The sequence below is a fragment of the Natator depressus genome, chromosome 6 (genome assembly GCF_965152275.1).
Source record: "Natator depressus isolate rNatDep1 chromosome 6, rNatDep2.hap1, whole genome shotgun sequence".
In the NCBI taxonomy this organism is placed as follows: Eukaryota; Metazoa; Chordata; order Testudines; family Cheloniidae; genus Natator; species Natator depressus.
Window position 1 is genome coordinate 103,960,252 of NC_134239.1, and position 12,397 is coordinate 103,972,648.

Here is a 12,397-nt window from a genome sequence, read left to right on the forward strand (position 1 = left end):
CCATGATACTCTTTTGCTCTCATAATGATTGAAGAACAAAAACAGTAATGTTATTTTGTTTTAAAAACATAGCACTTGTATTATTATACTATCAATACCAGGAATTTGTTTCCAGATTTTTGTAAGAATTATTATAATTTTAATATTAAAAAAACTTTAGATAGAAAATCTAATTACAAAATTCTGTATTTCAGAGAAGCTTAATGTCCATCCCCTGCACTAAGGCTTTTGTTTTCTTTTTCTATTTTCTAGAAAGCTAGAGCTGACAGGGTTTGGTTTTTTGTTGTTGTTTGTTTAGTGAAAGTGTATGGAAGGGAGTGGGGTTTTCAAAGCAGGAAATACAGTATTTATTTGTAATTTTAACACATAAAACAGCACCAAGTTCAGACCAATGTGCTGGAAATCATTAAAACACCTTGCTCAGCTTTCTCAAACTTCAAGCATAATTAACAGGGCAAAATTGCAGCAAATCTCTGCTGATATTGGTGGGAGTGCAAGACTGACCCACAGCTTTTTTAAAAAAAAAAGGTAAATTAAGAGGTATTATAGTTACAGTGCAAAAAATTAAAATTTCAAGCATAATATATAAACATAGCACCAAAACAAAAACAAAACAAAAAAACAATGCATGCAAAAAAGAAAAGAACAGAACAGAACTGAGGTATTTAAGTGAAGAGTGCCTACAAAAATCTAATTAAAGAAACATGTATGATTTAGGCAAAGCCTAAAAATGTATGATTTTTTTCCAATAAACAAACTACAATGAGCTAGTTTCTCCAAATTAAGGACCTAAATCACAGATTTATCAAAAGTACGGCAGTTTATCTCAAACATCAGCTTTCATGGCATTTAACAGCACAGCTTTGGTAAGTGAAATATGCATGCAACTCTGTGAAAAGCACAGTAAGAAATTTATGTGGAAATATTTCTAAGTGTAAAGGTGCTCCATTTGTTAAATAAGTAACCAACTGATTATAAAATCTGCAGCATATTTTAGGTGTGATATGTCTAAGGTTATTTCGTTAGCGCAACAGCCTGAACTGTGCAATTCTTCATTACTATTTGTTTCCAAGTCTTGGAACTATCTAGTTTGCAGGTTTGTGTAAAATTGGAATTTTAGCCAAAGACCATTTTTTGTTTGTAGTATTTAAAAAAAAAAAAAAAAAATCTGTAGACGAACCACCTCCTCTGAATTGTTAAAAATAACCTCATTACACATATATGAATACAATTTCTATTATAATCCTAATAAGTTACGTCACAGCTATACTAATGTGTTGTACTGTAAATATAGAGTTGTATCATCATAAAATGCATAATAAAAATGAAGGGAATGTAAAACAAGTTTGTTCCAAAAAGATCAGAAATTAAAGATTATTAATGAGGGTTTATTTACTTTTAAGGCAAGAACCTTTTTATGCAAGACTATGTGGCATCAGGAAGTTGAAATTTATTTCTGCCAGTATGCCAGCCATTTCAAATAAAAACCTGTCCCTAACAAATAAGTGCAATAATGACTGAGAATGTCATCTTGATGCAAAGATGACATGGGAGGTGGGGATGGGGGTGGGTGAAGGGACGACAATACTGGCACACTTATTCTCTCTTATACCAAATCATCCTGTACAGTTTATAAACTGCTTTATGACTGGCACTAGTGCACAGATTGAGGAATTTCAAGATTACTATGTATAAATCAAGCATCTGCATTAGGCATAAGATCCCTGTCCTTCTAACACTAAGCAAAGCTGTACTGACAATAAAAATAAACCAAAAAAACCTGACAACAATTCTTTTGAACACTAACTAAATGTCATCATTAAAGCACTCTTGTGATTAAACAAAGCAGAAGTGAGGAAAGAAGACAAGATTGTGTTTGCGCAAAAACCTATAACTACAATTAGTTCAAAAATTTTACATGTTAAATGTTTTGTTAGCTATTCTGTTATCAAACAAACGTTAAATTCTGTCTTCAATTTGTTCCTCTCAACATCAACTTAAAAAAAAAATTTTTGCGGGATTTTAAATTTTTTTTTTAATTTTTTTTTTTTTTTTTTAAGAGGCGTCTCAGCTGTTTGGGACCTGAGGTTGGTTTGCTTTGAGGCTTCGTAGTGCTCTTCTTGCAGCTGCAGATTTGGCAATCCTATAGCTTCTGCCAACACCTTTAAACTTTCCTTTCCCTACAACTTCCACAGTTACTCTGACCTTTCCATCGTAAGTTCTTTCTGCAGGACTGCAAAAAACAAACATACACATTACCACCAAGATAAGCAAAGGTAAAAAAAAGACTCTTCACATGGTCTTCCTATGGATAACATATATAATGTGTATAAAATATATAATTAAATAGGCTTTATTTTTATGTTTTACTTAAAGTTTTCTGAGGGAAAACGTCCTAAAAAAGTAATCAGTAAGTACAAAGACAATCTTTCTTCCTCAGTATAGGGCAGATTAAACACAATCAATATCCATTAAAATTTCTCAATATTCTGTGAAGCACGGTTTAAAAAATATTTTACGGCAATGCTTACCAAGCAAATATACTCTTACCTAAATTTGGCTGTCTCTGGTTCCATCTCCAGCAGCTCCCGCACTGGGGAACGAGGCACATTTGCAGAAAACTTTTCTATGGTGTTAAAAAAAAAAAAAAAAAGTTAACTTGATTTTTTCCCCCGTTACAAGATAATTAATTACTAAAACTTTCTTCTCTATGAAAGCTAACATTACCTATTAATGGCCTCATCATAGGATAGTACACATGCCAAACCATTTCCAAAGACATCCCACTATCCATATAAATGGCACCAGCCAATGACTCAAATATATCTCCCATGGCCTTTGGTACTTCAATATCTTCTTCCTTCTCTTCATCCTCTTCAGATCTTCTGAGCTGTTTGAAATTATAAGAGACCGTTGTTACATTGAACATTTTTTATTTAAAGAAACAATCTTCAGATATGGAAGTACTCTCTTATGCCCTGTCCTATGTGCCTTGTTTGAGTTTTTCAGTGACACCTTTCCACAGCTAAATCATTGCTGTATTCCCAAATGAAACCAAGCAGCTGGATTTACTGTTTTTCAAACATGTGAGTGTAAAAAATAAAATAAAGCCACCGCATACACATACCATATATGCTTTTTGAATTCCAATTGTACTAATTCTGCAGAATTTCATCATGGGTCTGTTTTTCCCAATAAGAAACAGACTTGTCTCTGTCAGTTAATCCTAGTAAGCTATGCATAACCAAGAGAGTTCATATTTTAAACATCTTCTAGATGGAGGCTTTCAAAGCCTAAGTCTAATTTTTGGTTGCATAGACCACGTTTAAATGGTATGTAACTCACATACACTCTTGCCATAGGTTCTTAGTTACAGAAGGCAGGTGAAGCATAAGTGTAACTGAAATGAGCCATTAACAACAACAACTCAGTAGTGTCAGACTGAGTTTACACTATTTGTACTATTAGCTACTTGATGCCAGAGAGGCTGCTTTTAACATATATGCAGTGTTTTCTTCTATGGTTTACTATTGCTTTTATGCAGTGCTGTTATTTTTGCACTGTAAAAAGGTGTGCGTATTGTGTTATGTGTACATCTTGATTTTAATATAGTCCTTTATAATAATATTTTTTTCAATCATCTGCAGTTTTGTCCACATTTTGCCTTAGTGCAAACAACACAGGAAGCTGAATTGAAAAAAACCTGTTTTTGACCATCACACCCCCAAATAAATGGAAATGAACATTTTCCTATCTTTTCTCTTCCCCTTCTGGCCGCCTCTTACTCATTTGGTTGTGGTTCAGGAATTTAAAATTCTAAGGCCAATACTCGGTCCACCCTCTTAAAAGGTACAGTATTACTCCATATATTAGTCCCACCTAACATTTATTCCTCAAATAGGTTTAATAGGGAACTAGATTGAATGTGCAAACTCTCCAAAACAGCAAACTTATTGTTAAACAAATATGCAACTGTATTTGCACAGTGTATTTCACACCAAATGTACTGCAAAACACTTTAGGAAGTCCTATTCCCCTTATAAATAATAAAAGTAAGGTACAAAGCAAGGGACAAAAGATATTTTAGGAGTGAGATTTGAAAAAATAAGAGCTGGTGACATGGAGAGATGCATGGAAACTAGTCCAACTGGCAGGATCTGCTGAAGCAAAGGTTCTTGCATTAACTGTGATGAAATTAAAGGAAGAGACACAGTAACCCAGCGGCAGACTAGCACAGGGATCAGGTAGAGTAGTAGATAGAAACAAGAACTAAAGAACTCGAGGCATTTTATAACCTGCTGGTGTTTCTGAGGTACCACCTCAACCATATTAAATGATTGGGTCACTTTCACAAAGGCAAAAACCACTGTTGTAAAACTTTAAGGCTAGATTTTACACCACTTACTCACACTGGGTAAACCCACTGTAAAGAATACTATACAATATAGCGGTGGCAGAGTCTGATCCTTTGTGATTAAATCATTTGACACTTGTCCCCTCAGTTTTCCCATCTTGCAATGAAAAATTTAAAGATTTTGGTTTGTAGTAAATGCAAGGGTGATAAAAATGTATATATACCTACATAGATTCAAGTCCTTTGTCTCCTTTAAACTGAGTAATGGAGTGAGCAAACCACTGAAGACATAAATGGCAAGTATTTAGTCACAGATTTAATCAACACTATTCTTTGAAGGTAGGTTCTTGCTCTAAAAGCAATTAAATCACACTTTTTAAGACTTACTATACAGGACACTTATCAGACAAAGATCAAACCATAAATGTTAAGGAAGACTGGATGGCTTGGGGGCTTGATAATAGAAGAATCTCATCTTTCTGTTCTAGGTAATTGGTTTGAATCTGACCCAGATCACCAGAGACAGAAAGCCATTGCCACGACATGGTTGTTTAGTAGCTTATCTGAAATGATTTGGTTTTAGTTCCTTTCCCAGCAAATAAGTGTCCATCAACATGTAATGTACTTAGTTTTCTTGGCTAGTCCAAAGCCTGTGTTTACAAATTTTCAACCAAATTGCTCTTAAAACAGTTCACTTGAAAGATACTAACAGTGTTTCCCTGGCCAGGGCCTCTCAGTCAGTGATGAAGAACACTGTTGAAGTGGTGTGGGGAAAAATTATGGTGTAAGCATGAAGGTGTGATATCACCTACATTGGATATCATAGGAGATCCTGGGGTAAAATCTGGTATCAATCCAATTAAGAAGTTATTTTCTGAGCACTTTCATTTAATAAAAACTGCTTAATGAATGCATGCAGTTATGCTAAGTAAGTTACTACATTATTGGCATCCATATGCTTCTTTGGCTGCTATACATTCAAAACTAACACATTATATAAATCTGTACTGTGCTAAGAATTCTGACGACATGCTAAAAATCAGACATTGAATGCAAATACTTTCAAATACTACTAACCTCAGAATCCATTCCTTGCATTTCATTCTTTTCCATCTGAAACTGTACAAAGTCATCAATAACATGGAACAGCTCAGGAGAGACAGCTTTGAAGTACTTGTGGTAGTCATATTTTACAGCTAATGATGCAAAGATGGTATTATTGACTAGAGCGGATCGGAGGTCAGTTAGAACTCCTGGAGAGTGCTGCCGTGGGTCTTCATAAAGGTGCTTGGTTATGAGGTAGTCCAAAATTGCATCTCCCAGGAATTCCAAGCGCTGGTAACAATCTTAAAGCATTGGAAATAAAAAAATTGTACAGCAATACAATTAAGTTTAGTTAACTAACACATTCTTGTCTGGCCTTTCTGGATAGAAGATTTGGCTTATTACTATGTAAATACCACAAGTTAAACAATGCTCAAAAAAAAGATAAACATCTATCCATGTTTAAACATCGATCTCTTTTTACTGGATTTTGTTTTCAGTGTTATCTTAAAAGGTTGTTCTGCCTGTTTTAATGTATTCCAAAAATAAGAAAAAGCTTCACAAATTATATGTAATAATGAAGCTTCTTCTGAACCAAATACTCACTTACAGCATGGTGGCAAAAATATGGGCTTATAATGAAGGCTCAAATGCCTTAAATCAGACTGATTAAAAATAACACCAAGTAATAGTACAACTGTGTTCATCTGAATAGACAATGATAATCAAACTTTCAAAAATTCAATAAAGAAATCAATACACTAAAAAAAAAAAGGTGGGGCACTTTCGTATTTAATATTTCTGAGCTAACTTTTTATTCCTTTAGACTTTTTTCAGTTTAAATGTTCAATGGTGTTTCACTTGCAGATGTGCTGTTTTTAATTTTGAATTAGGGTTTTTGTTGTTAATGTATACATAAAACCCAGCACAAATCTAGAAAGGCATGAGAGATGGGTTAAGAAAAAACAAACAAACAAACAAACAAACAGAAAGCTTTAAAAATGAAATGACTAGAATGAAGCAAAAAGAAAAGGAGTGCTCCTTTTCTTTTTACGGATACAGACTGACATGACTGCTACTCTGAAACCTAGAATGAAGCAGTTTTCAGTAGATATCATATGGATCCCAACACATTTTAACTTTTACTTTTCATGAAAACATTTAACACTAACATTAATAGTTTCCCCAAAATATTCTTCCTTGTCAACTAAAGTAGGAGACTGGGAATCTAAATTCCTAGATTCCATTCAAGTTTCTGCTACGACTGTGTAACTGTGGTCAAGATATTATGCTTCAATTTTCTCATTTGTGTAATAGGAATAACTACCTACCACTTACCTCATATGAGTATTGCGAAGCTCAATGTTTGTAGACGAACAGCTCTTTCTCCAGATAAAGTACTTTACAATGCTATGTTAATTTTTAATACTATGTATATTCTCGTTAGACCTCTATCGTAGCATATTAACATTTCAATAGGATTTGTGTTAAAAGCTCAGGGTTTTTTGAGAGGAGTTTCTCCTGGAAAATCATCACTCCCACTTTCCGAGGCCCCATGATGTTTGTTCAAGACATCACTAGATTGAAAGTGATCCTTTTCTAAGATCTAGATCCCATTAGGTACAACACCCCTCAGTCCCCACTGACCTCAGCGTGAGCTGAGGACACTCAATACATTCACCCCACAGGACTGGGCTCTAAAGGTACTCCTGAGCATTTCCAAACTTGGCCACTCCAATGAACAACAGATTAATTCAGCCTACAGATGAAATCTTGGCTCCAGTGAAGTCAAGGTGATGCTCTTGGGATGAAAATCAGTGAAATAGCTACTGATTTTTTTTTGAAACACCATTTTTTGAAAAAACATTTATTTTTGAAAACCATGGTGGCTAATTCTAGACAGGCACTGCAGTTTTGGAGGTTCTTTGCTAAGTCACCCTGATGAGTGTAGGATTAGTAGTGAGCACATAACAGCTGATGAGAGAGGGGACAGAAGTAAAATATGAAAAAACTGCCGTCTAGAACAGGGATTGGTAACCTTTGGCCCATGGCCGCCCTTCCTGCAGCCCCCATTGGCCTGGAGCGGCGAACCGCGGCCAGTTGGAGCTGCGATCGGCCAAACCTGTGGATGTAGCAGGTAAACAAACCAGCCTGGCCCGCCAGGGGCTTTCCCTGATGGGCTGCATGCCAAAAGCTGCCAATCCCTGGTCTAGAAAAAAAACCTGTGTTATGGTGCCCTATACCATGCACTTGGTCTAGGGAATTGAGAGTCACTCATGTGCCCTGGTAGTATTTTAGGGAGGGAGAGGTCACACACAGTTAACTGGAAGACCCCTTAAAAACAGCAGAAAGAAGATCCTTCTTGGTATTCATTTTTGTATTAAGAGGTAATTATTTTGACATATAAAAAAAGTCAAGATCTGTGCACAAAAAATAACCTGCACTGTACATCCTTTATTTATATCAGTCTAATACTGAAATGAAGTAATTTCTTTCAGGCAACTTACCAGTAATGGTATTGTAATGGTAGGAGGCATGAGTAAATGCCTGAAGAAGATAAGCCTTATTCTTAAAACTGTAGTTAATTTTCTTCTCAAAATTTTCAAAACCAGATATCAGGTGATTCAGGGTTTTTTCAGCATCTGGGTGATCAAACATACACCTTGGTGGAATCTTCAAACAGCCATACTCCATTTCTTTACACAGAGAACACTCTGAATTGGCTACAGAGGCAGAAGCACAGTTTGGTGAAAGATTTTTTTGTTGACTGTTAAAATTCTCCCTGCTAGAACACGAAGTGCTGTTCCACTCAGTTTTTTTCATTACTGGGAGCACCTTCAGCCCTAATGAACACAGGAAAAGCTGAGCAGCTCTTTCACCACAGCTGGTCAGATAGCAACCCAGCAAGGCTTCCACACAATCTGCAATGCTTTTGTCGGCAATACACTGCTCCGTATGCAAGTCATACGAGATTGACTGTTTCCCTGTGTCAACACCACAGTTTTCTTCTGACGGATTCCAGAAGCCTACTACAAAATCATCTTCTTCGACAGCCTTGCTAGGATCCAGATAGCACATAGCATCCCAAGAACTGTAGTCAAAATCATCAAAATCTGAAGAAAATTGAATGTTACCCAGGGATGATTTTTTGGGTGCTTTCCATTCATAGCTGGAATCAGTGGTTGAAAAGGGTGAGAGAGAAATTTTCTTCACAAAAGCCCCAGATCCCATTAACATATTATCAATGAATTTGATATGTTCCTGATCATATTCCAAAAAATCATCTTCAAGGTCAGCTTCTTCCTTGGGTAACCTCCACATTAGGTCTTCATCCTCCTCATCATCATAATCATCATCAAGTTTACCATTAGCTAACAAGCTTTCTTTTGTCTGAAAGAAGAAATAAAATGAGGTACGGGGAAAAAAAGGTATAATTACTTCTTACACAAGTTTCATAACTCTGCCAGCAAGAAATAATAGTTTTCAATTATAACCACTGTCAGCTAGCTTTAACAGTATGACCATTTGTTTTTTGTTAATTGATATCAATTAACTTGTTTAAATCAGATGCAAAGAGCAATACCAATTAATATTCTCATTCTAAGACTAAAATAATTGCCTTGGTGTACAATGAATTTTTCTATAAGCAACCTTTATTGTTACAATATATATTAAATATAATTTCTTACAATGAACATCTAAGTTTCATGGGAATACAAAAAAAGCATAGGATTTTTTTTTTTTTTTACTTGCTTCTAGTACACAAGTGGCTTAAAAAAAATAAAAACCATCCATAACCCACTTATGCTCATAGAAACAGGAGTGTGTGTGTGTGTGTGGGGGGGGGGGGGGGGAGAGAGGAACCAATTTTAAAATAGTGACATTAGATGCACCAAAATTTGTTTTTCTCTCTCTCTCTGGCTGCTAAGTAATGCTACTATACGCAATCAAGGAAGGTAATATAAATAGCATTTCTACAATACATAAATTTTATCATAGGGTTTTTGCAAACCTTATTTGAGGTAAATCATAGGCATGCTGCCCTGTATTTATGCTTTTGAGATATTCACATCAACATACATGAAAAAGGGTTTTAATATGTTGACAGAAAAGACAAAAAAACCAGGAGCTCTAATGCCAGTTTGGCAAAAGTTTGACGTTTATGTGGGTGATGGCCTGGATAGATTGTGTTGGGGATTCAGTAACTTGGTAAGAGATCTAACTTAAAAAAAAAAAGAAAAAAACACAGGCCAATTTTTGATTCTGCAATACGAGCTGTATTTGAAAAAAGTCAGAAAAAAATTAAGACAATGTAAGTTCTAACAGAGAACCTTCCACACTCTGTTTTGCCAAAAAGATTTTTCCAATATGTCATGCATTTTTGTAATGTTGCAAATATTTCATAAGATCAGGCCTAAGAATGGGGAAAATACAAACTTAGACAGCATGTTTCTTAAATATTGCATTTTTGGACAAAATATTAATGTGCACATTGAGTGAAACAATACCGTAACTCAAAAACCACTCCAAAGGGGATACATTAAGAGACTTAATTCTCTTAAGAGATATTCAGTTAAGCAAAATCTCCCGGGTTACATTTTAGTTTAATTAGAAGTGGATATAGTTGTTGTTGTATATTGTTGCTCAATTTTCTTTCTAATCTGTGCATTTGTCACTGAAAGGAGGAAAAATTAGTGATACATATGATTAATGAAAAACAACAGGTATTGAATTTGTATGGCTTGGAGTAAATCATCAAAAACAGGTATGTCAAAATGTTACCTAACTAAGGATTGCACTGGAAGCTTGCTAAGGCCCTGACCCAAAAAAGCACTTAAGCTCAGTGCAGTTGCTTGCGTGCTTGATCCTGCACCACTGAAGTCAACAGAAGTTTTGTCATTTCATGGGAGCAGGATCAGACCCAAAGCACTTTCCTGGATTGGGGCCTACAAGCGTAAGGACCATTCCACTTTGAATAAAATGGAATCGTTTATATTTGCCCTCATTTTTAAGTATGGATGTATGGCTTGCAGATACTATGGCCCTAGCATGCAGTGCTCCAAATGATCTGATCAGAAGGGAGTATGTAGTATTCTGGAAAATGAAGTATTAGGAGGCCACATTTCCATATTAGAAAGGAAAATGAACTGTAAAAACTCCATACTCCATATCTGGCCTGAAAGCAGAATTTTGATTACTCCAGTTAAGAATGAGAGATGCCCAAACAGCAGTTTCAAAATAGACTTAAGTGATTATGAATGAGATCTATCAATTTTAAATTTTCTCAAAGGAAAAAAAAACCCCCTGAACTCTGAGCAAAAAAAAAAAAAAAAAAAAGAGTTTTGATACAGATAAGTGAACTCTGTGAGAAAGAACAAACTAGTCCTAATATTTCATTATTTCTTGGGTGATTTAAAAAAAAATAATTAACATAAAACTATATAGTCATTTGGAAGCCAAAAGGTAATTCTGATCATTTTGTTTTGTGCTAGATAGCACTTTTTCAGAAACTACTGCTCCAGACTTCAAAACCCACACATCTCAAAAAACTTCAATTTATTTTAAATAAATTATAAACACAATTTTTTCCTGTCACTATTTGTATTTCAAACCAAAGATCAAATATGCTTAAATGTTCCTTTTATGCTTCTTCAAATTTAGTTATTTAATCAGACAACTAAACTACTTGCATTTTTCTTATATGGTTCGGCCAGGCCAAGAATCCCAGCATTTGTCTACAATGTTTTACAACAGTAATTCAAAGTGTTATCAGAGCTCTAGTTAACCCTCTCCCCAAAAAGAATGGAATTTATTCCCTGACAGTGAAACGACTATTTTACCACTTGGCAGCAGTAAATATATCTTGTGAGATCACTGTCCAATATGAGTACTGGACTGAAATATATATATAAAATTTGTGACTGGCAAGGGCATAAGCAGTAAAAGGGGTACGAAGAATCATTTCCCCCCGCCCCTTAGTAATCTATCAGTTGCAGCCTCAAATATGCCATTTTATTTTTAGAATGATAAATCCTTTTGAAATGAAACTTTGGCAGAATACAGAACTACAATAATCAGGTTTGATTTTTCATTAAAGATTTAGTCATACAGTACATATGATTAACAGTCCTCTTGTGTGCCCTCTGGTGGTTCTATAGTCAGAGTATTGTATTGAGTCAAAACATAACATTCTGAGTATTTACAGATTAAGTCATTAATGCCATATAATTAGTGATTTTTCTCTTTTCTTTTTTTTAAAGCAAGACTACGCATTTTTACCCTAACTTTTTGAGTTCATAGGGTGAAACATACAAGTATTACAATTCAATTACAAAATGAAATCTGCGAAGTTTTAAAATTGAGATTTGCCATTCTGAGCCTGCTGGTGGGCACAATCTCATGGAAAAGTGAAATCCACCACCTTGGCAGTATTGGGGCCTAACATTAGGGACCAAAGATCAGTTTACAGTCAGCTGTAATCCTGGTTTAGGATCAGCAAATGAACTGCACAACATGAGTTTAGAACTGCACTGTATGAGAGACAAACAAAACATCTAAAAGTAGTCAAGATCTTTTTGTGTTCACTCTGGATAGGAGCTAAATAGATTCTTCAGCCCTCACCTATTTAGAGTTTAAATTTCAGAAAAGAAAAATGGTTCTGTTTGAGACCAGAGTAGAAAAGGAATAATCAATCTTCAACCATTAAAGATAAAATGCCATCTGGCAATGGTCAGTTACTATTGAGAAACTTCTCAAACCAGCCATCACCTCCACTCAATCACACAACTAAGAAATACTAGTTGTACTAGGCAGCAGTTAGGGGGCACCTGGTAAAGCAGGACAAAAGCTAGCTCACAGAATCTGATGTTGTGCTGCCCATGTTGCCAAAGATGGGCTCATTTTTCAGCAAAATGATGTTTAGCCACCAATAGTGTGCAGTACAGAAATGTTAGTCAAAAACATCATCATTTATACATATATTTCAGAGTTTGCATGAAG

The 12,397-nt window shown here is 35.2% G+C and overlaps 1 protein-coding gene across 6 annotated transcripts in view; it reads right to left on the bottom strand.

Annotated features, from left to right (window-relative positions):
• Positions 1 to 1,150: 1,150 nt before the first annotated feature.
• DICER1 (dicer 1, ribonuclease III) overlaps positions 1,151 to 12,397 on the bottom strand; it is a 98,598-nt gene continuing 87,351 nt past the window's right edge. For all 6 annotated transcript variants that reach the window (XM_074956173.1, XM_074956174.1, XM_074956176.1 and 3 more), the window contains 5 exons: positions 7,906 to 8,788; positions 5,432 to 5,700; positions 2,728 to 2,890; positions 2,551 to 2,626; positions 1,151 to 2,233 (listed from right to left, as the gene is read on the bottom strand). In XM_074956173.1, the coding sequence (XP_074812274.1) occupies positions 2,068 to 2,233; positions 2,551 to 2,626; positions 2,728 to 2,890; positions 5,432 to 5,700; positions 7,906 to 8,788 (1,557 nt within the window). In that variant the 3' untranslated portion in view covers positions 1,151 to 2,067. The remainder of the gene's footprint in view (positions 2,234 to 2,550; positions 2,627 to 2,727; positions 2,891 to 5,431; positions 5,701 to 7,905; positions 8,789 to 12,397) is intronic.